The sequence below is a fragment of the Sesamum indicum genome, linkage group LG13, assembly GCF_026168435.1.
Source record: "Sesamum indicum cultivar Baizhima isolate 11 linkage group LG13, ASM2616843v1, whole genome shotgun sequence".
NCBI classification, from domain to species: Eukaryota; Viridiplantae; Streptophyta; class Magnoliopsida; order Lamiales; family Pedaliaceae; genus Sesamum; species Sesamum indicum.
In genome coordinates this window covers 8,017,184-8,042,993 of record NC_142669.1, presented here as the reverse complement: position 1 = coordinate 8,042,993, position 25,810 = coordinate 8,017,184, and the positions used below count along the sequence as shown (strand labels likewise).

General features: G+C 34.6%; 3 protein-coding genes across 6 annotated transcripts; 2 read left to right on the top strand and 1 right to left on the bottom strand.

Moving 5' to 3' along the window:
• Positions 1-2,323: 2,323 nt before the first annotated feature.
• Positions 2,324-5,312, bottom strand: LOC105176553 (putative calcium-binding protein CML21). 3 transcript variants are annotated; one of them, XM_011099397.3, is made up of 5 exons: positions 5,223-5,312; positions 3,969-4,196; positions 3,481-3,683; positions 3,034-3,208; positions 2,324-2,849 (listed from the first exon to the last, which is right to left on the bottom strand). In XM_011099397.3, the coding sequence occupies exons 2-5, from the start codon at positions 4,162-4,164 to the stop codon at positions 2,734-2,736; spliced, it is 690 nt and encodes a 229-aa protein (XP_011097699.1). In that variant the 5' UTR covers positions 4,165-4,196; positions 5,223-5,312; the 3' UTR covers positions 2,324-2,733. The 3 variants fall into 3 exon arrangements, with proteins under 3 accessions (XP_011097699.1, XP_011097697.1, XP_011097698.1); XM_011099395.3 differs by lacking the exon at positions 5,223-5,312 and adding an exon at positions 4,878-5,208; XM_011099396.3 differs by lacking the exon at positions 5,223-5,312 and adding an exon at positions 5,048-5,207.
• Positions 5,313-7,502: 2,190 nt separating this feature from the next.
• LOC105176552 (ubiquitin-conjugating enzyme E2 28) lies at positions 7,503-10,915 on the top strand. 2 transcript variants are annotated; one of them, XM_011099393.3, is made up of 5 exons: positions 7,503-7,638; positions 8,486-8,578; positions 9,666-9,793; positions 10,308-10,412; positions 10,558-10,915. In XM_011099393.3, the coding sequence occupies exons 2-5, from the start codon at positions 8,509-8,511 to the stop codon at positions 10,699-10,701; spliced, it is 447 nt and encodes a 148-aa protein (XP_011097695.1). In that variant the 5' UTR covers positions 7,503-7,638; positions 8,486-8,508; the 3' UTR covers positions 10,702-10,915. The 2 variants fall into 2 exon arrangements, with proteins under 2 accessions (XP_011097695.1, XP_011097696.1); XM_011099394.3 differs by lacking the exon at positions 7,503-7,638 and adding an exon at positions 7,645-7,780.
• An 8,689-nt stretch (positions 10,916-19,604) lies between these two features.
• On the top strand, positions 19,605-25,645 carry LOC105176551 (phosphatidylinositol/phosphatidylcholine transfer protein SFH13). The gene is made up of 15 exons (XM_011099392.3): positions 19,605-19,971; positions 20,834-20,936; positions 21,083-21,386; positions 21,775-21,874; positions 22,105-22,371; positions 22,689-22,766; positions 22,876-22,980; positions 23,076-23,125; positions 23,204-23,303; positions 23,382-23,480; positions 23,555-23,665; positions 23,902-24,055; positions 24,384-24,775; positions 24,854-24,928; positions 25,140-25,645. Exons 2-15 carry the CDS (start codon positions 20,930-20,932, stop codon positions 25,158-25,160), a joined length of 1,863 nt encoding a protein of 620 aa, XP_011097694.1. The 5' UTR covers positions 19,605-19,971; positions 20,834-20,929; the 3' UTR covers positions 25,161-25,645.
• The last annotated feature ends 165 nt before the right edge of the window (positions 25,646-25,810 follow it).

Here is a 25,810-nt window from a genome sequence, read left to right as displayed (position 1 = left end):
TTATTGATTTCCCCAGCTTCATGTATTATCCGTTGCTTGTGTTTCCAGTTCACAATATACCATGTGCACAATGATGTGAAGATCCTATCCTACCCATAAATTCACATTATGAGCTTAGTGTTCTTCCACTGCATGCGCGTTCAAAGAACAACTAAAAAAGAAAGATTCTGAGATGGCCGTTGTGCAGTTGCTATCACGTCCAGATTTTTCTTACACTATGGTTTTATTACCTATTTCATGAGTTTGTATAGATAGTAGCATTCATATTCATGAGAAGCTTGAGCACAACTAAATTCTTACCAAGTATTTCAGCTTACGTAAAGAGAACCCTTTGATATGAGAAAGATGGTCGACAAGACGATCTTAGGGTGTAGGTGCTAGATGTTTTTTAAATTTTTTCCTTTTTTTTAATAATTTCAGCATATTTGGTAAAATACGGTGCAAGTGTAATTATACCAAAATTTAGGAAAAAAGGGTGTAATTATCCCTTATATTATTCACCACTGCCGCACTGCGCACTTGACACCAATCCCAACCCCAAGGCTTCGAATTGCGAGTTCACGGGTGGGCGGCAGCGCGCAGGCAAAAAACGCCTGTGGAGTTTCAAGCAGCGCTTGCAGAACCGGAATTGCAAAGGCCACGGTTTTACCCGACCCTGTTTGAGCGAGTCAGATTATGTCTTTATAGGTATGGCTTCCACCTGTATTTTTGTAGGGTTTTTCCATCCGAGACTGTCGCAGGCCTCCACCAATTTGTTCGTTTATTCCTGAATGACTTATCTTCTGTCTCTTCCTCCATGACAGTCGATCGAGACAGCAATCGAGAAATTGGGGAGAAGAATTAGAGTCGTTATTGCGGCCGACGGAGGCGGGGTTAGGATTTTAGCTTGGCGGGAAGGAATGAGGAAAGAATTGTAGGCTGTGGGACTCACATGAGAGCTTCCGCAATACTCCCTGAATCAATTTTTTTATAATAAAAATGCTCTTATTATTTTCATCGTTTAAAATATATTTATTACAATTACCTTAAATATAATTTAAGTTATTATAAATTTAAAATATATACTATCAAAATTATAATTTTTATATTTAGTATAAAATCTATACAATCTATATATTTATAATCCGTATAGCATTACGCAACTTTTCAAAAATTTACCTACTTTTTGCTTATGTTGTTATATATATATATATTGAACTTTTATTAAAAATTAATTTTTAAAATATTATATCAACGTATATATACACTCTATTAAATATGCAAATCCATACTTTTCTATAGTTTTTGGAGTAATAATACGATATATTTTAGGGTAAATTACAACGACTTTCCTTGAAATTTAATGTAATTATGCATACCCCTTGTTATTTGAAAATTACAAATATTCTCTTATTTGATGAAATTATGTAATTTTTAGATGGAGACATGAAATTGTTAAATTTGCTCTTACTGTATTTTTTTTATTTTAAAAAAAAAAAATTAAAAACTCATAAAAAATCAAATGGGATGGATGAAATTTTTTTAAAAATTATAAAAAACTTATTCGCTTAGTTCATAAAAAAAATTATAATTTTTAATCCACAAGGGTATTTTGGTTAGTTCACCACAAAAATGAATAAAAACCTAGCAGATTGGGTTAATTGTTAGATGGTCGTTAAAATTAGAGGGTTTTTTGTAATTTTTCAAACAACGAGGCAGTGTTTATAATTATGCCAAACATTAAGGAGGTAGTTGAAATTTACCCTATATTTTAACTATGCATACGCGTAATTGGATAAAAAATTTTAAGTTATAAAACATACTCTTTCTATAAAATTATAGCGCATATATTCTTAACACAAATAATTTACTTTGTAAAATATATTTGTGTATATTGAGATTGTAAATAATTTTGTATTACATAATTTCTAAAAAGAGATAAAATTTAAATATTATTTTTTAAATAAAATTCGAGTAAAATTTTAAATTACTAAAATAGTTGTGTGGAGTTTTCTTAATCTCGTTGAACTGGATCTGAACTAAAAATTATCGTCTTGCTAATTTAGTTAAGAGTCATTTACGGCATCGTTTGGAGCTCTTAACAGACAGACATTCCTCTGGAACTGGTTACAGACCAACTGAAAATACTGAGGGTGTTGGTCGTGAATGTTTTCAACTTTTGACTTTAAAAAAACACTTGCTGCCTTCTAAGACTTAAAAACAAAAGCACTTTTGAACTAGAAGTTAGAAGCATCTTTTGTAGCAGTGGAGTCTTGATTTACTACAATCTTATACTAGGACAGTACCAATCTTCATAACTCAATTAAACAAGCAAGAACAGAAGGACAAAAACGAAACCCCATTATATAAATTGATCCAGAAACTGTCTGCAACTAATATGAGACGCGAGCTTCTATACATCAGAATCACTATTTTCCTTGTTCTGCCAGCAATCCAACCGTACCCTACACTGTAGCGCCTAACGTCGAATTTGAAAACAACAGCAGAAAAAACATAGCCTATATAGCAAAACGGGGTGGCATCTGCAGTTTCCTGGTGATGCAATTTGGACATGGAGATAGTCCATTTACATCATAAATGTGGAGAGCCCATAACAGGATTCGATCTTCATTCCTTAACTATCAGAATTATTGGAAAAGGCAGATAATGGTCTGCAGCCAGGATCACCTCTCTTCAGGAAAACTATGCGGGCAGGATCTTGAATCACTATATGACTTGCTTTGAAAATTTCGATCACATGTTGCCTTCCCCTTCCTCGTCGTCCATATCTTCAATCCCGACCCAATGAGTAAAAGCAAAAAGAAATTCCTTGAAGTTTACCATTCCGTTCTTGTCCCAGTCCATTTCCTCTGCACAAAGCGGCAACAAAGGGCTTGATGAGCATCAAAATTTCACAAGCGAAAATAGAATTTTTTGAATAACCATATTATGAAACTGAGTCTAGATCAGAATCAGCTACCGACTTCCAATAATAAGAAGAATCGGCATGTACATGGTTTGTGTGTGTGTGAGAGAGAGAGAGACAGTACTGACCGAATCTTTTCATGGCTATTCTCCCAGAAGACCGTTCTCCTGTGGTAGTTTCATTAATCGCATGGACCATCTCATTTCTGCTCACATAACCGTCCCTGTTCTTGTCCAAAAACACAAATGTATCCACTAATGTCTCAAAAGTAGCCTCGAGATTTGGCATTCCTCTCTGCGATTTCTATCAATGTCATGGAGTACAAACAAGTAACATATTGGTGGAGGGAAAAATCTGAACTCGAGTTCTTGGTGATAAAAGGAGCTCCCAGAAATGAGAAAGAATGACGAAAAAAGCCTGCGATGGTCTACGCAATTTAAAAATTTTTGTCATTCATGTATCATCTCTTAATTGAAAGCAAAAGCAAGCACCAAACATAAGAAGGCATTTTAAATGTCAGATTCATTTATAACAAAACTGGTGAAGCAATAAACTTAATAGAGTATTCTGGATACATCTTGCTCGGCAGTTGGATATTCCTTCAGAAGATAGACGAGGCAAAGCAGAACGATAAATTCGTTGAATTTTATTCTCATGTCTTCATTTATATCACATGCCTCAAATAGATCATCGATCTCCTCATCAGTGAACTTAATCTCCAGCTTGCGGAAGCAGTGTTTCAGCTCTTGTGGCTCTATCGAACCATTTCCATCCTCATCTATTAGGACAAACAGACAGATTCTAGTTACAAGGCTTTTCAAGTATTCGCATGTATTTTTATTGGGATGAGCGGAGAACAGAAGAATTCGGCACCAAACCCACCATTAAGAGCATGCAAATGTTCATAAGAATTTAAAAGGAAGAAACTAAAGAATGGTCCGATTTCATAGGAAACAACAAGTTAACAATTTCCAACCGACAACGAACATTGATCTTCAGATTTCACAGCATAAAAACCACAGATAGTAGCCGTAAAAATATGTACCTATTGAAGAATACTTACCAAATTCTTCGAATGTGGTTTTGCATTTCCTGAAACTCTCGTCAATCTTGGGAAATTTTAAGATAATGCTGTTAAAGGACTTCATCGAACTCCCCTGAGCTTCTCTCTTGCGCACGGCCTCAATTATTTTGGCTTCAAGCTTTGTCTCTTGCATTAAAGCCTTATGAGATTCATCCTTACCAACTACACCTCCCATGTTCAGTTAAAAAGGGTGTGCTAAGTAGTAGCCTATGCAAAACGAATACGAAAACAAAAACAAAAGGAGTAAGAATGGGACTATAGTATCACATCGACGAAAGTAAAATATGAAAGTAACTTAGAACGACAAATGCTTCTAAGTTTTCCAAAATTAAACACGGGCTTCCTTCCTTCCTATGTATTCTTAAAGAAAACAAGAGTACAAAAAACACAAGATACAAGGTTTCCACCGAAAACTAGGAAACACAAACGCCTAATCCAAAGTCCATAACACCCCAATCACCATCCAACTCTCCACCCTCAATCCTCTACCGGGAAATCAAGAGCCACCAAATGCTACATAGAATGACAGAACTGAATAACAGCAAATTAAAGGATTGGGATATGACCTTCTAACCACCTAAAAACAGAAGTCTCTGTTAACTTGAAACTCCAAAATTGATTAAAATTCCATATAGCTAATGATTTTAATGCAAATTAAAGCTTATCATCATGCATATTACCACAGATAATTTATCCAGAAAAAGTGACTTTTTTTCGCCCCTCTCAGTTCTAATGTTGAAGATCCCAACAGAGATCAAAATGCCCACCCCCACACATCAGATATCTAAATCATACACATTCTTGTCTTCCCCAACAATCACAAAACAGAGTCACACCAATCGTTTAATAGCAAAAATCAAGAAAAGGCATCCAGACGAGACACAGAACCTTCTTCTAACACACAGAAATCTTAATAGGCAAAAGCTGAATCTTTCTTTGCTGATTGCGAACAAGATCAAGAATCACTATAAGAGCTCCCCTAATACCAAATACCCTTTTGGTTCTTTATGGTTAAAAACGCAGAACAAAGCTGGATTTTCACGCTGGCAAAATCCCACCTTTGGCGAGAAAGAAAAAGGAAAAGAATTGCTCTGGATCATAAATTTGTCAGAACTGAAGCGAAATGTGAATCGGCGAAGTGTGCTATGAATGATTACACGTTTTGCTTTGGTAAATTTTTAATTTTTCTTTGGATTGCTATAATGATCGCTCCAAGATTAGTGGTTTACCCACCACGTATCAGCTCCCGTGCGTCCCATCAGATCATATGCTTCTTCCACCAGGCAGCCAATGGCAGCTTAAATAAGAGTAATTAGTTTTAATTTTTTTCTGAAAAAAAACATATATTTTGTGTTTTTTTAAAAAAATAATTATATCATAAAATATATTATGATATGAGAAAAATGACAAAAGAAAATTACATCTAGAAGTGCCGGATCAGTCGAGCGGGCTCACAAGCTCGAGTCAGAAAATTTTTGCTTGAGATCTCACGAGACATATTTAATATTGTATCAACTTTATACAAAATTCACCATATATTACAACTATTAATGACTATTCATATTTAATTTTAAATAATAATAAAATATAATATTTTTATTTATGTTGACTAATTTCTATATAAAATAAGATTAATTGATAATTTAATAAATTCGATATTCTATTTTGCAAATAGTTATTTAATATGAAGCATATGAATTTTTTTTATATTATATTTCAATATCAATTTGTAATCTCGTGTACTTTTATAAATTAATAAGTTCTAATAATTAATTAAAAATATATTTATTTGTGAGTATATATTTATACTACGATACATATATGCAATCTATTTGTATTGTGGCTTTGTATGATTTATTTGGCTTTTTAAATAGTTCGTTGATTAACAAAAAATTGACTCAACTTATTGTATAGATTTTTCCAAAAAAAAAAAAAAAAAAAAATAGGGTACAAGTTAAGCTCGAGGTACAAATTGTGCTGATGAGTTTGAGCTCGAGTTCAACTCGATGGGATGAGCTCATGAGCTCGAGTTTGAGTTCTTTATATGTGCTTTGAGCTTGAGCTCAAACCGGTAAAATATGGTCAAGTTCAGTTCAAGTCCAACTCGTTTACATCCCCAACTATACCCCAAAAGATACATATATTATGCAGGGGAGCCTAAGATCCAAGTCTATTGACTCGAGTTGGGCATGTCCAACCAAAACAACTCAATTAACCCAAAATTACAGCGGTAGATGATTGGATACACATGATACTATGTGTAAATTGAGAAAATACTGTAAATACCTTCGACCCATTATTTATTCAGTTAAATTATTGAATGCATGTATGAGCAATTGTTCCGATTTATATTAGACCTCATGATCTCGTTATGACATAAGGTTCGGAGTATCCTCAACTAAGAGACTTCCTAGTGCCCTGACCTCTATTTTGTAGGTATGTTTTCAAATTTAACTCAGACCAAATCACCCGAAACTCCGATCACGTCAAGACATTTAATTTTATTAAGTACATCAATGTTTTTCATAACAAATATTCAACTCTATCAATAAAATACAATAAATTAAAAATAATAATTTTTTTTTAATTTTCACAGATTTAGTTAATTATAGTTAGCAAATAAATAATTCAATCACACCAGCTATTTGGTCCTAAAATCGAAATAAATCTAGAATTTTAATTCCATTAATAAATGAATTAAAAATATATGAAACATTTAAGAGTGCTCAAATCTAAATGCACGCCAAAGAAATCCGACCGTAAATATGGAATATTGTCTGTTTAAATCGCATTTTTATATGATAATTGACACTCATGATATTTTTTAGTTTATTATTTTAAAGAATATATAATATAAAATTATCGACACATTTAATTAATATTAATATTTAAATGTATGGTTGAAGAATATACACGAGGTAATTGTGGTTTGGTCTGATAACTTAAAAATTGTGATAATTTTAATTTTTTTGGATCAATTTAACTGAAAAATTCACGTCACCAGCTATGCCAGCGCTTAAATTGGGTTTTTTCCGATGAATTTGATGATGTGACAGTCCATCGTATTATGTTTTAAAAAATGACTTGACAAAAAAAAAATTTCAATTTTAAAAAGAACTCGTTATATCATCACGTAATAATTTTCTTTTAGACTTGGAAAAAATTGAATTGCCACGTCATCAAATTCGCGATAAATCTCAACTTAGGTGTTGATATGACTAATAATGTGGAATTTTTCGCTAATTGTGGAAAAATATTAAAATTGTTATAATTTTTAAAATTATAAATTTTAATTTAAACAGATCAAATTTGAGAAGTGAGGAGTGAAATTGATAAATAATTTTAAGGGATTATTAATGCAATTAATTAAAATAAAAAATCACATGGGATATTGACTTTATGGTATTAAAAGAAAATAAATAAATAGGAGGAGGAAAACACGATCCTGTAAACACACGTGTGCGGTATTGATTATTAAGGCACTTTTGGGCACCGCCAATGGGGATGGGAGGTGGTGAAGGTGTATATAAGGGTGGCCGCATCAGATTATTACTGATGCAAAGCGCAAAAAGGCAGCTTCTTCTCTTCTCGTATTTATTCAATTCCCTACAACCCCTTCTCCGCAACAGTATCTATTTGCTTCAATCAGGTCTCTCTCTCTCTCTCTCTCTCTCTCTTTGAAGGTGCTAATCGTCAGAAACTATCTTCCTAAATTTTGGGGGTTGCTTCAGTTTTGGGTTTCCTGGAATCTGTTTTCTCTTCTCTCCGGAAGAATTTCTTGATCGAAAATTGTGGGTTAATATTCATGCATGTTATTTGATTTGGATTTCGATAGTGTTGTTATTTGATCATATGGTGTGGAATTCTTGTTTGTGAATGTTTCTTGTTTCTTTTGTTATTCTATTGGATTTGTTAGTATTTTTTTGCAATTTATACTTTGGGATGCGTTTTAAGTTTTACTTGTTATTTCTTCTGGTGTTTGTGTATCTGAAATCGCTAGTATGGCTGTACGAATGAAGGGAGACCCCGGACTATGCGTTTTCGCTTTTGTTTCTGTTGATTTTGGTTTGAAAATTTAACATTGGGTGGATTGTAGATTAGGCTTCGTGATGGACTCGGGTTAGTTCAATTTTTTCTAGTTAATTTTGATTGTTTTTTGTTCTACTTGGCGAGAAAGTAAAAGAAAAAGGAATTGAAGGAAAGCACAGATTTTGTATTGGGTTGTGAGTGGAGAATTATTGCTGCCAGTACACGCGGAGTAGCTTCATGCGATTTTGTGTTGGCTGTGAAGAATGGTTGTTGGTTAACTAGGATTATCTTGGTTATACAGAGTCCCATATTAGTTTTATTCGCTTATTGTTTTGCTTGTAAGTACTTGACCTTGTTATAGATGTTCGAGTTTACATCCCTGGAATACTATTATTACTTTCTTACACTTATGCTTATGCTTGACATTCTTCGTAGAGTCCTTCTCAACGAAATATTTTGCTGTATAGGTGTTTGTTGAGAAGATATTCTGATGGCTTCCAAGAGAATCCAGAAAGAGTTGAAGGACTTGCAAAAGGACCCTCCTGCCTCCTGCAGTGCTGGTCCGTAATCATAATCATTCTTTTCCTTATTTTTGGCTCATATCTGTCTTGAAAAGTTCTTTTTGGTATATTCTGCTGAAAGCCTCATCGAGTTTTTCCTACGGTTGTGTAAGTTGCATTGTGGTTGTAAAAAATGAACCTTTATTAAGAGAGAGAATACAACGATGAAGACTTAGAAATCCTCATGACCATTAAGATGAATTATTTAGAAGTCTGTCTGCCAACATCCTTGGAGCTCTCCCAAAAGGTAAGAGCTTGGGACATCCCAGTGCCTCACACCAAAGAACTGCAATGCATGTGAGATGTGACTCTCTGCCAAATACAATTGTTAATCAAGTTGTGGTTGTTACACTTATATGCATTCTGTTCAAATCAAGCACATTAAGACACAGCCAAAAAAATAGTTTCTCAGCATAGTAACCAGTAGTCTTTTCGGTGCACCCAACATCAAAAACCTTGATCACTTGGTCTGTTCTTTTTCCTGTTGGAATTCCGAACTCGGTCTCTTGTCAGGTGTTCAACTGATGGAAATTGTTGTGACTGCAAGTTTGACTCTCTACCTGTTATTCTCGATGTTACTTTACCTTCAAGGAAGGAGGTTAATGGGTTGTGGTCAAGATGCTGTTGCTTGCACTTAATTTATTCTAGAAATTGTTGATTTACCACCTTATTAGTTTGGGTGATTGATAATGATATTTAAAAATGGAAGAAGTTAACATAATAAAATGGCAGCTGAGGACCTTAAAGAAAGTGATAATACTAGAGAGTCTGACAGATAGTAATTGCAGTAAATCCAATTGAGGCTTTACATATTTTCCAGTGTCTTGAGTAGTTGGTTCTTCTCTCTTATTTCTGACAGGCTGTGTTGCAGGGTTTAGCTGCGATTTCTTGTTAATCTTCACCTATTTTAGACATGCTGCCATTTTTTTTCCCTTAAAAATCCTACTTACACTGGCTGCGGGGAAGCAGGGACTTACGACCTATAGCAATATTGATCTCTTGAACTTTGGCCTCTGTCACATTTGGAGTAAATATTTGAATTTATTTTGTTTGTTTAAGTTCAAAATGCTTTCGTAACATGTTGCAGGGCCTGTTGGTGAAGATATGTTCCATTGGCAAGCTACCATTATGGGTCCTTCAGACAGCCCATTCTCTGGGGGGGTGTTTCTTGTGACTATTCATTTTCCACCTGATTATCCATTTAAACCCCCCAAGGTAACCTACGCTTCCTTCCATTTTGTCCACTGATTGGTTTAATTATGTATTCTCCATGATTCTTGACTTAGTATGAATTTAACATAATAGTCGGTACAAGACTATGGTGCTCAGGCTTTAGTCTGGAACAATCCCTCGTCACATATTAGTAGATGTTGTTGTAGAAGTGCAAAGGCAATGTTACTTATTGCACATTGTCTTCAAGATGTGGTATAGAGTATAGGAAACCACGTCTTATATATTTTTTCTAGTATGTGAAGCAACTAGGCAGAAAGAATATAGGTGGGGTTAATCAATGTTTCCATCATCATGGATCACATACAAGTTAAATTCAGCTAGATCTATGCAACTCCTGCTCCAGGCTGTTTGAACTGTTGTATTGTGACCTCAAGGACCTTGGTCGTGGGACGTGACTAAATTGACTTCTTTACTTCTGGTGTTACTTTTAATTAACTATTGTTGATAAAACTTGATGGATAATCTTGATTCTTCTGTCTACTTGTGCACCAAGCAGGTATCTTTCAAAACCAAGGTTTATCATCCCAATATCAACAGCAACGGTAGTATCTGCCTAGATATCCTCAAAGATCAGTGGAGCCCCGCCCTAACGATATCAAAGGTATCATATCGATTTCTTCTTAATTCCAACTTGTTTTTTGATTTTAGTTCCCACCAATAACATGCCTTTTATTCACCCTCCCCTTCATTGGAAACTGTCAATTGCTCACCTCTAATTGCCTATCTGATGACGGGTTTCTACTCAGGTGCTGCTCTCTATCTGCTCGTTGTTGACCGATCCAAACCCAGACGACCCCCTTGTTCCTGAGATTGCTCACATGTACAAGACTGATAGAGTCAAGTACGAGACCACTGCTCGATCCTGGACTCAGAAGTATGCTATGGGATAAACGTCTTAATATGCAGTTGCGCACTAAGACTGTATCATGTCCTAATAGTGATAATAAAGATGAAAGAAAGAACATAGCTGAAATCTTAAATATTCTGGTGGCTTTATCTTATCCTCTGATCTTGGAAGGGTTAAAATAGGTTTTATAACTCGATTAGAGACCAGTAAAGTGTTTATTTATTATTATGTCTTAATCTATGAGCTTTCTTTATCTATTTGATGACCACTTCCCATAGCTGTCAGCATTCTTTTCGAGATTTCGTTGGATGAGTAATGACAAGATAGATTTAGACATAATATAGTTTTAATAGAACATGTGAAGTATTTCCTGAATGACCCCTAGACTCCTCCGCCTCGTCCGGGTTGGTGAAATGGACACAGCGGAGAATCCGGCAGACCCCATTGTCGGATGTGTGTGGGTTTGTCGAACATACGTGGGCATTCCGTAAGGTCAAATTGCATATCATCCCATCGTATTTTCATAATTCAGATAAAAATTCTTTCATAGCCGTTGGAATTTTTTAGATTGTATAATAGCTGTAGGATTAAAACAATCTTTCTCAATTTTTAGATCTTAAATTATTAAGGATTAAGATTTAATTGAATACAATATGTAAATATATTATAATTATAGATATAAAATATAAATTATTATTTATAAAAAATAAAAAGATATATAATTAACCCATCCCCCTCCACCTCCCACCCCTGGGCCCTCTCACCCTCCCACCGTGCACCCGCCACCCACTCTGACGGCTTCATGCTGCCCGCCGTCCTTCCCGGCGCTAGGCCACCGTTGCATCACGGTCGGCTATGGATGGACTGGACCATAGCTGTCGCCTGATATGATTATTTTTATGTCTTCAATAAAATTTTATATAAATATTATTCATAGTAAATAGTATATTAAAACATATTTTAATTGAGTATTAATTTAAATTAATTAATAAAGTATCGTTCTTATTAAATTTACATCGATATAAATATCTAAATTTTAAAGATGATGTTGGTATATTATTTTTTGTATTATGATTTCAATTGATTTTTTAATTTAAATTATAATTTTATAAAAATATTTTTTTATTTTGATATTTAAATAAATATATTTAACGATAAAATTATTTATTTTTTAGAGGTACAAAAATGTAAAAAATGTTATTAAAAATAATATTAAAACAAGTATATTTGATTAGGGTAACTTTAAACACAATATAGGGTCATTTTCGTAAATTAACAACAAAAAAAAAGTCAAAACCTGCAAAAAAAATCCATGTCCACCCACATCACGCGCGAGTGCACCCTCACTTTATGTTAGTTTCTAATGAAAAAGGGTTTTCGTGCAGAACTTTAGAAATTATGAGGGATTTTTTTTAATTTTTAAAATACTAAAAAATATTTAATTATTTTAAAAAATATAGAGGGATAAAATGTAAGTCGACTCATTCCATAACGACGGGTTGCGTCCTATAATTATGGGACTACAGATCACTTCATTGTGAGCACACTCACAACTATATCAACATTTGATGCTCTTCTGAGTGTAAGAAGGGTTTATTAGGTACTTCAAATTGTATATTTGTTTTTGAAATTATATATTAATTAATGGCTGTTATGATGTAATCTTCCTGTGATTAGTTTTGATTTGATTGATTCTGATTAAATTTAATTTGTTTCTTTATTATGTGTTTATATATATTTTATTTTTTTATTGCACAACATATATATATATATATATATCAATGTTCCATCTTTTCTTTCTTTTTTTTGGTTGAGGCATTTTGCACAATTTGATGTTTTATTTTTTTATAGGATTGAAACGTAATAATTGTTTATGTTGACCGAAACATAGGACCAGTTTGGTCGGACTCAAACTAAACTTGTTATGTAATTAGTTTATAATTAAAAGAAAGTTATCAAAATACAAATTGCTTTGTGATTTCTTTGGACGTGATAAGAATTTTCCTACTACAAATGCATACAACTGCCGTGACACGTAGAGAGAGAGAGAGAGAGATGCGGTGGGTGTGGGTGTTTGGTGGATGCATGTGTGGTACCGAGGAGAGTGACAATAAGTGTAGTGTGTCCGTTCTACTGTTCCGTTTGTGTGGAAGAAAATGACTTGTCCTCTCCATTTCTCCAATTCCCAACCTTTTGTCGCTGTTCATTGCCTTCTTCATGCAATCTCCATTTATTTCATATGAATGGGAACTGAACTATTTCCTCGGACTTGCAAAACACCCCCTCATTCTATATTGCATCTTAAACATCTTCTATTTCATTTCATATTTATATATTATGTGTGTAAGAAGAGGAATAACTAATTATTATTGCAATTACATAAATACCCACAAAAAGAAGAAATTATCACATGGATCCGCACCCTTAATATTCAGGTTGGATCGTCCGCCCCGTCCCAGCGACCCAACTCAGATGACCCATTCTCTGCACCGTTGATTCCCTGACAACACATAAGGCGGGATCATGACACGTGGTACAGATAAGTGTACCGTTTCAAACACTATAATTACACCAGTTATACTTCATTTATGGCAAGATACTGATTTAGACATCGAAGGATTTTAGTTAGAAACCTCCCAACAAGCCTAACAATTTGCTCTTTTCTTATATCTTAATACTATTTCAAAAACATAAAGTGACCAACGACCTACGACCGGAATCAATGATCCACCAAGGCATACATAACCTCGTGTTGTCGCAAACTGCAATAAATTTTATACTACTCCAATAGTAGAAATTTGGTTCACACTTATTTAATTCTCCCAATCCTAAGTATAAACCTCTGACAAGAGATATTTCCCAAGGGGGGGACTAGATCTTGACATATCAATGATGTGGGGGTGTACTTATTCACGGGGCCCTCTCTCATTTTCTTCTTTGATCGGAACTACACATGAAATAAGTGAAAGTTTTCCCATCTTAGAGATTTTCATGGCAGATGCTGTAAAAGCCTCTGGTGGAATGATTTTGTTTTTATTTCATCTCATCTTAGGAAAAAAATGGGTTGAGATGAGTTTTTTTGTTAGTATGTGATTTTGGCTACGAGATAAATGTACAATAATAATTAATACAATGTGTAAAAGGTGTTATAAGTAAAAAATAAAATGTAATGATTATAATTGATGTGATATATATATATATATATATATTCGAAAAGTGAATTGTGGTGAGATATTTTTTTTCAATAAATTGAAAGGAAAAATATCCTACAAGTAAGCACAACTTTTGTGTTTTGAACCAACTCACCGACATAATTGATGCATAGTGATTGCATCCTTGGACATTGATGTCTAAAGCAAATATTTTTCCAATTTCAATGATCAAATTCAGCCCAAATTCAAATTAAAGAGTCAGACCCCCATCCGCTCTACCTAGTTGGTCTAAAAACTTTTGGTAGATAACAAGGGTAACAGCCATATTGTGAGGGACAATGCCCAACAATAAGGCCTGTACCAATAGGACCAGTACCGAACACAAAAGTCACCACATTAGTCGTATTCTATACATCATAGTTCATGTCAGCATAAAAGGGCGCCAAAAGGGACATTGTAACAAGTTGGATCAGTTGATGGAAACAACAAGTAACGAACCCTCTATGTTTTTTGTTGACCTGGCATGATCTCTTGTTGCTGGTATATTTTTTTTAAAGATAACTCCAGTAGGGTCGGGTCTAGGTAAGCCAACAAGATAGCTGATTAAGCTTTTTCAACAACACCACTGCTCGATTTTTCTCCTATTTTTCTAGACGCCATGCACTAATTTAAGCTCTATTCTTCATATTCCAAACACTCCACCTTCGCTTACATAATTTATTTCTTCTCAATCTCATATTTTTACTTGAGTTTTTCATTTTATTTCATCACATCATTTCGTTATTCTGAATTCACGACAATTGCCATATTTATTCAATTTTGTAAGAAAATCACAAAACGACATATATCTCACAGAACTATATTTGTTGAATTTCTATCCTATTTCGAGCACGTGTCTAATATATCGCAACTATCGGTGTATATTATGTGTATAAAATGTATGTTATATATCTTGAAAAAAATATTTTAAATATATAGCTTTTATATATAGTAACTAAAACAGGAATATAAATACTGATGCAATCATAATTAAATACACTCAAAATAGAATCAAATCATAATTGAGGACTATGGTTATAGAAGGGACAAATTGCGAATAGTAAATTTGTAATTCCTGAAATGCCCTAAGGACATGTGGTTGAGATGAGTCCTTTCATCAAAATAATGGGCGAAAAGGTAAAATTATATTACATAAATACTGTTGAAAATTTCCTGACGCTTTTAGCATGTGTTCGTACTGCAAGCTGTTTTTTAAACAAAAAAAAAAAAAGAGATAACTACATTCTCCTTTTCTAAAGTTTGGTGTAAATTACAAATAGACCTCTTGTGATTTGAAAAATTACATTTAACACACTTGAGATTTGCTATTGTCTAACAAATAAGTCCCTCCATTAGTCAAAATTTACTGAATTTATTGATATATACAAAAAATCAAAAAGATATATATTTACCCACAATTGACTTATTATTAACTTATAGCGTGTCAAATAAATCTTTTTATAATCAAATTACTCTCAAACATGTTCACGCGTTAATGCAATAAGGAGATATATCTTCACTTTAGTTCAAAAAAATTATTTGACTCGCAATAAGTCAGTTTTAAGTCAGTTAAGGGTAAATATTAATTTTCTTTACACTTTTTTTTTTTAATTAAAATTAGCAAATTCAGTGAATTTTGACCAATTGAGAAATTTATTTGTTAGACGGAAACAAAACCAAAAAATACTAAATGTAATTTTCTAAATATATAAGATTTATGTGTAATTACACTATCTCAGAATAGAAGAGTGTAATTATCGGTAAAAAAAATTTCTCATGAATGCTAATATAATACTATATAAGGAGGTTGGGTTGAGGTATGATGTGTGCCACTATGAAGGGACAGTATTGGTGCTATGTTTCATCATTCAACTACTCATGGAATTATGTCCTATAACTCCTACCCATTCTCTTTCTTTTTCTCATTTATAACATCTTTTCTTCTCATCCTCCTCCACTTAAATATTGACTTTTATAGCTGCCTGGGAATAATCTTATCAATATTTTATAGAAAAATATAATATTTGGATGTTCGGACAAATTTTGAAAATTTAATGTCGAATCAATTAAGGTCTTTACGATCAGAATTTAAGGTTCATAAAAATTTTAATAGGTATGAACTCATCGTGAATATTAGATTATCCTGACATCAATAGTACAAATGTCGGCCCTCCAGCTATCAAATAAGACTTGTGCTGCCCGTCTTATTATGTACCCCTGCAGTATCCATAAATCCTCGATTACTGACTTTAGTATTGGAGAACTATTGCCCGATGTGGTTCAACTGTGTGTGTGCGTTTTGCACACATATTGTTGGATTATGAAGATACCTATTACTTTTGGAGTAGCAACCATCTCTAAATCTACCAAAAATACCTTGACCTATATTTTGGAACGACAATAGCTATATATAAGTCCAAATTATAATTAATACCAATTAGTTCTGGACAAAATGTTAAAAGGTCAATAACTCAGTGACAGTGTGTTTCAGGGCTGAAGCAAAGCCTATGCTGCCACTGCTCCTGCACCAGCACCACAGTGGCTGCTACACAAGTGTTTTTTGACTTTGCTCGTGGGGCCGCCATGTTTCCAGTTGTTTTTTAGGTAAGTTTTCAAAGATGTGTGTTTTGATTTTGTTAGGTGTATTGCATAATGTGATGTATGTTTGGTATTATTTTTGAAAGATTTTGACACTGTCTTTGGGGGAGGGTGGGTCTCGGTTGGTTTGGACTCTGTTTTTCGAAAAATTGATGTTGGCCTTTTGGATTTGCGACTCGATTGGTATCTCTTTACATGAGTACTATCTATTTTGATTCGTAGGAGTCTCATAGTTGAAAAGGCGCAAAGGTGGTTCGAGGATTTATAAGTCACTCAAGCTTCTCGTTTGTACGCTTGCCAACATCATATGCATTTCATATTTAGTTACTAGAGAGTTCGCTGCAACGGGAGGCTACTCTTTTAGAGAACCATGTTTTCTTTTTGTTTTAATTAGTAGAAAAAGATAATTGAACCGTTATATGAAATATTCCTTTTTATGAAAATACGTCAAGATATTTTTTTCTCTAAATCACCATAGACCAACACATTAGTAAGTAAAGTTTAGTTTTCACTGAATGGCTGGCTACTATCATTATATAATCAGTTAAAAATCGGTGTACATTATTTTTCTTCAAAATTATTTATTAAATATAATAAAAATACAACATAATTTGAATAGAGAATTCGACCCACCTTTTAAATAGCTCTTTTAGGGCATTTATACATATTGAGCAATAAATTGAACAATGCATTTATTCAATCAATATATCAATATAATTAAAAATAATAAAATAAATTACAATAAAATCACATAAAATTGAAACAAATATCCGCACATCTGATAAGACTCGAATTTATTCATGGACTCCAACCTCAACCATCAAGCTCACACATCATGGTTCTCATATATTTATATTCCTCGTTATCCGCAATAATCAATTATACTTTTTTATTTTCAATTTTTTAAATTTAAGGTACATAGATTCCCTCTTAAGTTTCAATGTTTTTGGTTGGAGGGGAGGGGAGGAGGGTTGACAATCATCTCCAGTTTAAGGTTAGAAAGTAACATAACGAACATAGCATTAAAATCCCGTGCATCGTACTCGTTCAATGCAAAACGTCAGCATGTAAATGCAATTTTATAATATGTAAGAAGAAAAAACAAAGTACTGCATCAAAAATAACAGCATAAAATGGTTAATTCATATCCGTACTAGTACATTATATTGGGGCCTGGAGATTCGTCACAGGTCAGGGTGGTCAGGCTCTGCTAATCCCAACCCCCCTAAGTTAGAAAATGAAAACACCTCAACTTCAAAGGACTTATTCTACCTGAAAACGAATTCAATTCACACACACACACACACTTGTGGTCCGTAATTGGCCTTAAATATTGTTGGAGTGGTTGCACCTTGTAAACTGTGAATCAATTCCCCCTACTTCCCCAGCTACTTCAAACTACCCCAACTACACTACACCCCCCCCCCCCCCATTCATTTTTTTCTTTTCCCTTTTCTCCCTCTTAAATAAACTACCACAAATTTAATGCACGCATCTCCATCATGTGCCTTCATTTGCTATTTACTTCTCACGTGCTACAGAACAATATGTTTATTGTTGATTAATTTATAAATTAATACTGCTTTATTGACCCGTTGCGGAGATTGAGGTAGTCTTAAAAATAGTTTGATTCAGAAATGTTTAAGAATTTGATAAAGATGAACTGATGGTTAGATTTGATGGGTGGTCTCCAGCAAAGAGTTTTTGATGCTTTTTTAAGTCCGCTAATGTGGGGTCGGAAGGAAAAGTAAATAGTACTTTTGTTTAGTGTAATAATGGCGTACCGTAACCTAAAATAGTTGCTGGAGTGTTTATAGGATCAAATATTTGTCCTTGTAGGGGTCTACTTGGTGGGATCTCGAGTTACTCGGTATAGGATGAAAGACGATTGTGGTTCCGGCTCAATGGTTTGTGTCAGTCAGGCGTGACTCAACCCGAGTAAAAAATATGTAGGTTCTTGTCGTGTAAAGGTATTCTGCCTTTTCGAGTGGTGTTATAGTCTTTTCACTGTTATGATCGGTATATTCCATCACATGGATTTCACATCAATACCAAATGAGTTTGGCAATTTATAAATCACAATGTTTTATCTCGCTAGGAGCATATTTTTAAGAATAGACTTATAAATCTTATAAAGTTAGAATAGACAATATCTCATGTAACGGAGTATCAATTATTATTACACATCGCATCACAAACAAAAACATGAATTGTAACGATCATGATTCACAAGGGCTAAATGTATTAGTTAATTGACTAGTTAACTAGTTTGATTCAACAAAAATAGATTTAAGCTGGACTTTCATGGTCGATAAGGTATTATATCCTACTAACACTCGTGTATGTGATTGTTCTCGTGGTGAGAATCACAATCAAGTTATATAATTTAAAAATTATAGTGCATCAAAGTTATTAATACAACTTTTGGCATGCATCCTTTTTGGTTTACGAACTTGTGCTTAGTCTATTAATTGGCATCAAAGCTAAAAAAACGAGTCTAATTCCCATCATGAATGAAGACTGCTCAAAAGATTTATTAATTTACGTTGCCATAATTATTTGTAGTGATAAGACTATAATTATGACACGACGTTTAAACAACCAAACAATTTAATATTTATATTATCACCACAAGTTATAGCTAACACTCCATCTAATATTGAACTAACAATTTTTCTTTAATTACCATGAAAGCAAAAGGTTTGAACAAAAGACGTCTCAAGCATTGCACGTAATGTAATTATAGCGTATGACATGTTTAAATCTATGCAGGCGAGTAATGTAAAATTTTAAAAAATATTTTTTAATTAGATAAATTCAAGAATAGTAATATTTTTAAATTATAAAAGAATATAAGTAACTATTTTTAGTAAAAATAAATTAATTATCCGTACGGGGTAAAAATACCGGGCCTAGGGTGTAGGTGAACAGATTGGGTGGGTAACGACTTTATTCCTATATGGGTTTAAATCTTAACGGGTAAAAAATACCGGCACGCCGTAACTTTTTCTTTTTAATTTTGTACATCGGAGGCGGATGGCGTTTGCTCCCTCCTCTTTTACCGCCAGTACTTTTTTCTTTAATTGAAAAATGGAGAAAAGAGGAAGAAAAGACACGTAAGAGAGAATAAAAGGGAAAGCGAGCGGGTGAACAAATAAAAAGGAAACGCTCGAAGCTTTCTGATTTTGGTTGAGTGGAGAGAGAGAGAGAGAGAGAGAGAGAGAGAGAGAACCTATACATACATACATACATACACATACATACTTACAGACACACACGCATATGTATATGTATTTGTTTATTGTTTTTGTATGCTATTTTCAGATCTTTCGTTTTCATTCAATCTCTCGTCGCTAGAGGGAAATATGGCGGAGTTTCTCTGAGGAAATTTGGATTTCGGAGGAGGATTCTGGTTGTATGTTCGGATCCTTGTCGTATACCTGAAAATTTGGGGAAGAGAGATGCCAATGCAATAGGCTTCTGCGATTGCGATCCAGCTGAGATTGGTCTAGGGTTCATGTAAGGTTGGTTTTTGTTATTATTATTATTATTTTTTTTTGGGTAGAATCTCGGGAGGTGTGGATGCGTGTGTTTCTGTACCGAAATGTGTGTTTTGCTATGAAATATTTTGTTACCTCTCAATTGTGCGGCGAGCTAAGATCTGAGGGGAAATTTGACGGCATTGTTCGATATTCAGTTTATGTATTGTTGGTTGGTGTAGAATGGATGAACGGCATAATTATTCCTTTACTCTGAGATTACTTAATAAACTTTTCTTCTTATCTATTTTGGTTGCACGGTCGTAATTTTGCAGTTTTGTTGAAGTTTTCTGAACGTGTCGGTTGTGTGGCTGACAAGGTCATTTGAGCTGTTTTTAATAAGCCACTGTTAATCTGGTATCTTCTTGTTGATCTGGATCGGTTTAAATAGTATCTCTACCTTAGTACAGTTAATAATTAGGAGCCGAGCAGTTTGCATGACATTGCAAAAGCTGGACAAGGTTGTGCTTCTGCAGAATTTCCAGATCTGCTTTAGGTCGCTGATAGTTGCTTAATTTAAGACGTTTTGTGAGAAGAAAAGGGTTAAAGTTATTGCCCTTTGGGAAAAAAGTTAAAATTTTCTATAATAAGGTTGTGTGCAAGCTTATAAGACTATATGGAAAAAGTTATAGGGGAATAGAAGTCTTCTCCAGTAATGATTTTCACGACTGGTTGGAACCACGAATAATGTATTATAAGAGCTTGAAGTTTATTGTTTGACGTTTTTGTTACAAAGATCCATAAGCATGATTTTTGGTTAGTTACTTTCTCCTATATGAACTATATGTAGATTAGACTGCATAATTAATTTTGTGATGCTAATCCATTGATTTATCATCTGATGTAGTTCAACTTGAGATGGTTTTGTTTGGGAACTGCATCTCTTGAACATTGAGGATCGACTCTCTTCTCCTTTAGCCTCTTCCTTCTGAACCTGGCCAAAATGTCAGGTGTGTTGCTTGAATCATAATTCAAATGCTTCTGGCATATAATTCCTTGTCAATAGAGAATAATCTTAGGAAACACTTTTACCATTCTCAGATTATTATTTTGTCTCTTGACTTTTGCACTTAATATCATTATTTGATATGGTTAGGCCTAGAAGGAGTGGAGGTGAATGATGAAACAAGGGAGAGGAAATCAGATTACGAGAACTCTGAAGATGAAAGAAGGAGATCAAAAATTGGGTCTCTGAAGAAGAAGGCCTTAAATGCTTCAAACAAGTTTACTCATTCTCTGAAAAGAAGAGGGAAAAGGAAAGTTGATTTTAGAGTGCCTTCCTTTTCCATTGAGGACATCCATGACCCAAGAGAGGAGAGTGCTGTTTGTGACCTGCGTCAAAAACTTCTTGACAGAGATTTGTTGCCAGTTAGACATGACGACTACCATACCTTGCTTAGGTGAGTTGTTCCCTGGTTCGCTTTTCGTCAAATATGCTTTCCTTTGGTTCGCCTTCCTTTCCACATTGCATGCTCCACATCAAGGATGTCAACTGTTGGTGGTGGTTCCTACTGAAATCCTTTGACTTCAAGTAATGTGAAACCAGTGATTTGGCTATAGTTGTTTGATATTATTTCTTGCTGGAGAAAAGGATGAAAAGCATTATTTTGATGGGTGAGCTCATCTACATGTTTGTTAAATGCATTCAGGTTTGTGAAAAATAATAATTTAGGGGAGTTGCATGACATTTAGGGGGTGGTGTGCCTGTTTACTGATACTCTTCTGTCTTGTTTTACTGCAGCGGACCCAAAAGTTTATATGCTTATATTATTAATTTCTGATACACAGATTTCTCAAAGCAAGAGACTTCGACATTGATCAGACCATCCAGATGTGGGAAGAAATGCTTAACTGGAGGATGGAATATGGAACAGACACCATATTGGAGGTAATGAGGCATGACATGATAAAATTGGAAATAGATTTCTTAGTGGTTTTCTCATGTACTGAACTGTGCTCATGATCCTTGATAGGTTCCCATGCTTACCATGGGACATTTCATTTTTCCTTCTACTTACAGGTCCAGAATTTAATCTCACAATTTGTTGTTTGAGGGAGGTAGGGGAGGCTTCAGCATAAAATGCTGTACTATACTGCTCACTGATTATTGATTTTCAGGACTTTGTATTCGAGGAGCTTGAAGAAGTCTTGCAGTATTATCCCCAAGGATATCATGGAGTTGATAGAGAAGGCCGGCCTGTTTATATAGAAAGGCTTGGAAAAGCTCATCCAAGTAAGCTAGTGCGCATCACTTCGATTGAGAGATACGTAAAATATCATGTTCAGGAATTTGAGAAGGCTATATATGAGAAGTTCCCAGCTTGTTCCATTGCTGCTAAGAAACGGATATGCTCAACCACCACAATTTTGGACGTTCAAGGCCTGGTCTGTGATTGAATTGTTTAAACATATTTAATGCTGCTTCTGTTTTAACAAATCTATGAATAATTTTTATTACCTTTGCAAGGAAAATGGAATATTCCATCCAGTTTTTGTACTAATTGACTTATGGGACCATAGGTGCTCCAAATTCTAGTCTTATATAGTATGAGGATCTATTTATCATTAGGTTAAGAATTTTTTCATTCGATTGAGTGCCAGGGTCTAGATTGTTTTAATAAGTTTTCTTCTCATGTATGTTGACTCACACTGAGATAAGATTATAATGTTGTACAAAATGCCGTCATAAATGGTGATTGCAGGGGATCAAAAATTTCACGACAACTGCTGCTAGTCTATTGTCAGCCCTGGCAAAGATTGATAATAGTTACTATCCTGAGGTACTTCTCATTATTCTGTAGTCAATCCTTTTCTTCCAAAACATGGACACCAACATACTCCAGAACTCATAAGTGATAATTTTTCTCCAAATGTTCAAATTTTATCCAGACACTCCATCGAATGTATGTTGTTAATGCTGGACCTGGCTTCAAGAAGTTGCTATGGCCTGCTGCACAGAAGTTTTTGGATCCAAAAACTATTGCAAAAATCCATGTAATGTATATGCATTGCTTTTATTCCATCCCTTGCCCTGTTTTTTCCATTTACTGCAGCTTCGTTGGATTACACATATTTGGTCTGTACTACAGGTTTTGGATCCTAAATCTTTGGGTAAGCTACAGGAAGTCGTTGATCCAAGGTTTGCTTGAGACTTATTGTTATCTAAAATAAAATTTTCATATGAAAAGTTCATCCAACTTTTGTTGTTTATCCCCAGTCAATTGCCTGACTTTTTGGGTGGATCATGCACATGTAATGTTGAGGGAGGTTGCCTGAGGTCTAATAAGGGTCCATGGAATGATCCTGAAATCATGAAGGTACATAAATAGATGGTTCATGTACTTCCTGGAACTAACATCATTTTGTGCTATTCTAAAGTATCTGTTTGGTTGCAGCTTGTCTATAATGCAGAATCAACTTTTGTGAGGCAAATCAGCAAACCAGCCAGTGATCAGCAGAATTTTGACTCATATATTCAAATTCAGCCACTGAAGGTAGTTAATGCATAAAGTAGTATTTAGTTCATTAATAGAATGTTTGTAACCTTTTTTAGTGTATCAAATATCAGGGAAGATGCAGTGGTACATCTGCTATTGAATCAGGATCTGATGATGATCCTTGCTCTCCTACTGAAAGAAATAGCACACTCATTTCACGACTTACCCCAGTGCATGAAGAAGTAAGTCTGATAACATGCCAATCACTGTCATTAGTTCTCAATAACAAGTACAACATATTTTGCACTGGGCATAATACACAGAAGACTGAGTGATATATTGCATCTTGTTCCTCCGGAAAAACCTCCCCCATTCGTGTGTAAAAACTCACAAACATATGTACATGTGTGTGGTCACACATGGACACTAGGGTTCCAGTACATATGCATTTGATTGATATATATTTTAATGTTTGCAGGCCAGAACTTCAGATCCATGTATCTACTATAGTTGTGATGATCATTTCAGTCCAGCTGATAAAGATAGCGACAATGAGCAAGGACCAGAAGATGAGTCTTTCAATGTCAATGTTCTTGAAACTTCAAGTAGCAATGCAAGATCAAGAGTCGAAAGTATGTCCTTGCACTATATCACTGCACTTCTGTTTTTCCTCTTACTTTTAAGTTATTGCAGTGCCTTCCATTTCCTTTTTATTACAAACGTAGTAACTAGAAGAATTGCATTTTTAGTGATGCTGGTGCTTCCATGCTTAAATCTCCTTTGCTTGTATACCCTTTTTTAAATAAAAGGTTTGCGAAGATTTTGTCAACTGTATTGCCAGCGATCTTTGGAAAATTTCATGGTCGCTTAGCCGAGAAATAAATTATGACTGTTCCCCACAGTGTAACCCCATTTTCTCATATCATCCCCTAAAATTACGGTTAAAACATTGTGTATCAGGTACACTGGTTATGTATTGGTTGGATTCCATCCAAGAGAAAGTTGTGAAGAGAGGTTACCGGTATACAAGAACAGTAATATCTATTACGATCAAGCTTCTCGAATTTATCCAGAATGCATGTGTTGAGTATTGGAGGAGGCAGACCTACATTTATCCGTCCAATGCACTGGAAAATGAACCAGAACACAATAGACGCTCGCCTGTTGGTACAGCGGCTGTTGCTGCAGAGGATAGGGTCCTTCCATGTGTGCAGCGTCTCCAGAGACTGGAGACTTTGTTGGAAGAACTCAACAAGAAGCCTGTTGAAATTCCGTTGGAGAAGGAGCAATTGCTTACTCGATCTCTGGACAGAATCAAGTCTGTTGAGTTTGATCTTGATAAGACGAAAAGGGTAATGATCCGTCATACTTGCTTGACTTTATTTATGATTTTAGAGTAAACGAATTTATTCATTTTGCGTATGCTTTAGGCACTAAATTCTACAGTTCTGAAGCAGCATGAGATTGCTGAGTTACTGGAAAAGATGCGGGAATCCAAATTTCATGTAAGTCATTTGGCTCATCTGTACAAATTTATTATCGGGTCATCCCTTGTCCCCAGAACCCACGACTCCTACAGAAATTGATTAGTGAACTAACAATTAATCATTTCCCTCATTTACTGTTGTACTTTGATAAGATGTTTAAGCGCACTGCATACCATAGGTTTTCCACTGAGAATCAATTATTTAAGTAGCTTACACTTTCCATTTGCAGCGACGACGGTTCTTCTGTTAAGTGAGGATGACTATAACTGGTACACAGATTCTGGAACAGTTGAATGCATGGTTGGAAAGAAATCCTTGTTGGAGGTGAATGACAATGGGAGAAGTGCACCAAAATACAAACAGATCACTTTTCGCGGCTCTCCTTTTCCTCCAACAAAGACAATTTGTATCGGAACCTGCAAAAGTCACATTTATTTCACAACTTGAGATTGTACATTATAGGAAAAGCTCTACAATGTGCATTATAGGAAAAAGTTTTAACAAATGCACATCTTAGTCTTCTTCCTCTTAAGGAAATGCTCCCTCCCTGTTTCCACTCGATTGTTGTGTGACCACGCTGTACTAGTAAGTAGCATATAATGAGGCCGGTAAATGTAAATGAATTGTTGAGATGAGTATAGCTACGCATTCTGTGTTGGCAGGGGAGGAAGAAACCATGTAAACACAATTGTAGATGTTTGCATTTACAGGGGCCGTCTGAGACATCAGGTTAAATATTCTTGTCAAACAACATGAGCTATTTGTATGATAGTGGTATAGGCCTAATTTCCTACACTATCCAACCAAATATAGTTCAAAAATAGAATTCAAGGATAAATTCAAAAAGATTATTACAGTGAAATTTTATAAATCAATTATGTTGTGATCACGTAATTTTAT

What these genes read in the sequence shown, in the direction of transcription:
- LOC105176553 (XM_011099397.3), bottom strand. Translation starts at nt 4,164, where the DNA reads ATGGGAGGTGTAGTTGGTAAGGATGAATCTCATAAGGCTTTAATGCAA. An exon ending in ATCCAACTGCCGAGCAAGAT is followed by an intron (nt 3,209 to 3,480) that starts GTATCCAGAATA and finishes TGACATTGATAG; the next exon opens with AAATCGCAGAGAGGAATGCC. An exon ending in AATAGCCATGAAAAGATTCG is followed by an intron (nt 2,850 to 3,033) that starts GTCAGTACTGTC and finishes CGCTTTGTGCAG; the next exon opens with AGGAAATGGACTGGGACAAG.
- LOC105176552 (XM_011099393.3), top strand. Translation starts at nt 8,509, where the DNA reads ATGGCTTCCAAGAGAATCCAGAAAGAGTTGAAGGACTTGCAAAAGGAC. An exon ending in TCCTGCCTCCTGCAGTGCTG is followed by an intron (nt 8,579 to 9,665) that starts GTCCGTAATCAT and finishes AACATGTTGCAG; the next exon opens with GGCCTGTTGGTGAAGATATG. An exon ending in CCGCCCTAACGATATCAAAG is followed by an intron (nt 10,413 to 10,557) that starts GTATCATATCGA and finishes GTTTCTACTCAG; the next exon opens with GTGCTGCTCTCTATCTGCTC.
- LOC105176551 (XM_011099392.3), top strand. An exon ending in CAGGAAGTCGTTGATCCAAG is followed by an intron (nt 23,126 to 23,203) that starts GTTTGCTTGAGA and finishes GTTTATCCCCAG; the next exon opens with TCAATTGCCTGACTTTTTGG. An exon ending in TGCGGGAATCCAAATTTCAT is followed by an intron (nt 24,929 to 25,139) that starts GTAAGTCATTTG and finishes TTCCATTTGCAG; the next exon opens with CGACGACGGTTCTTCTGTTA.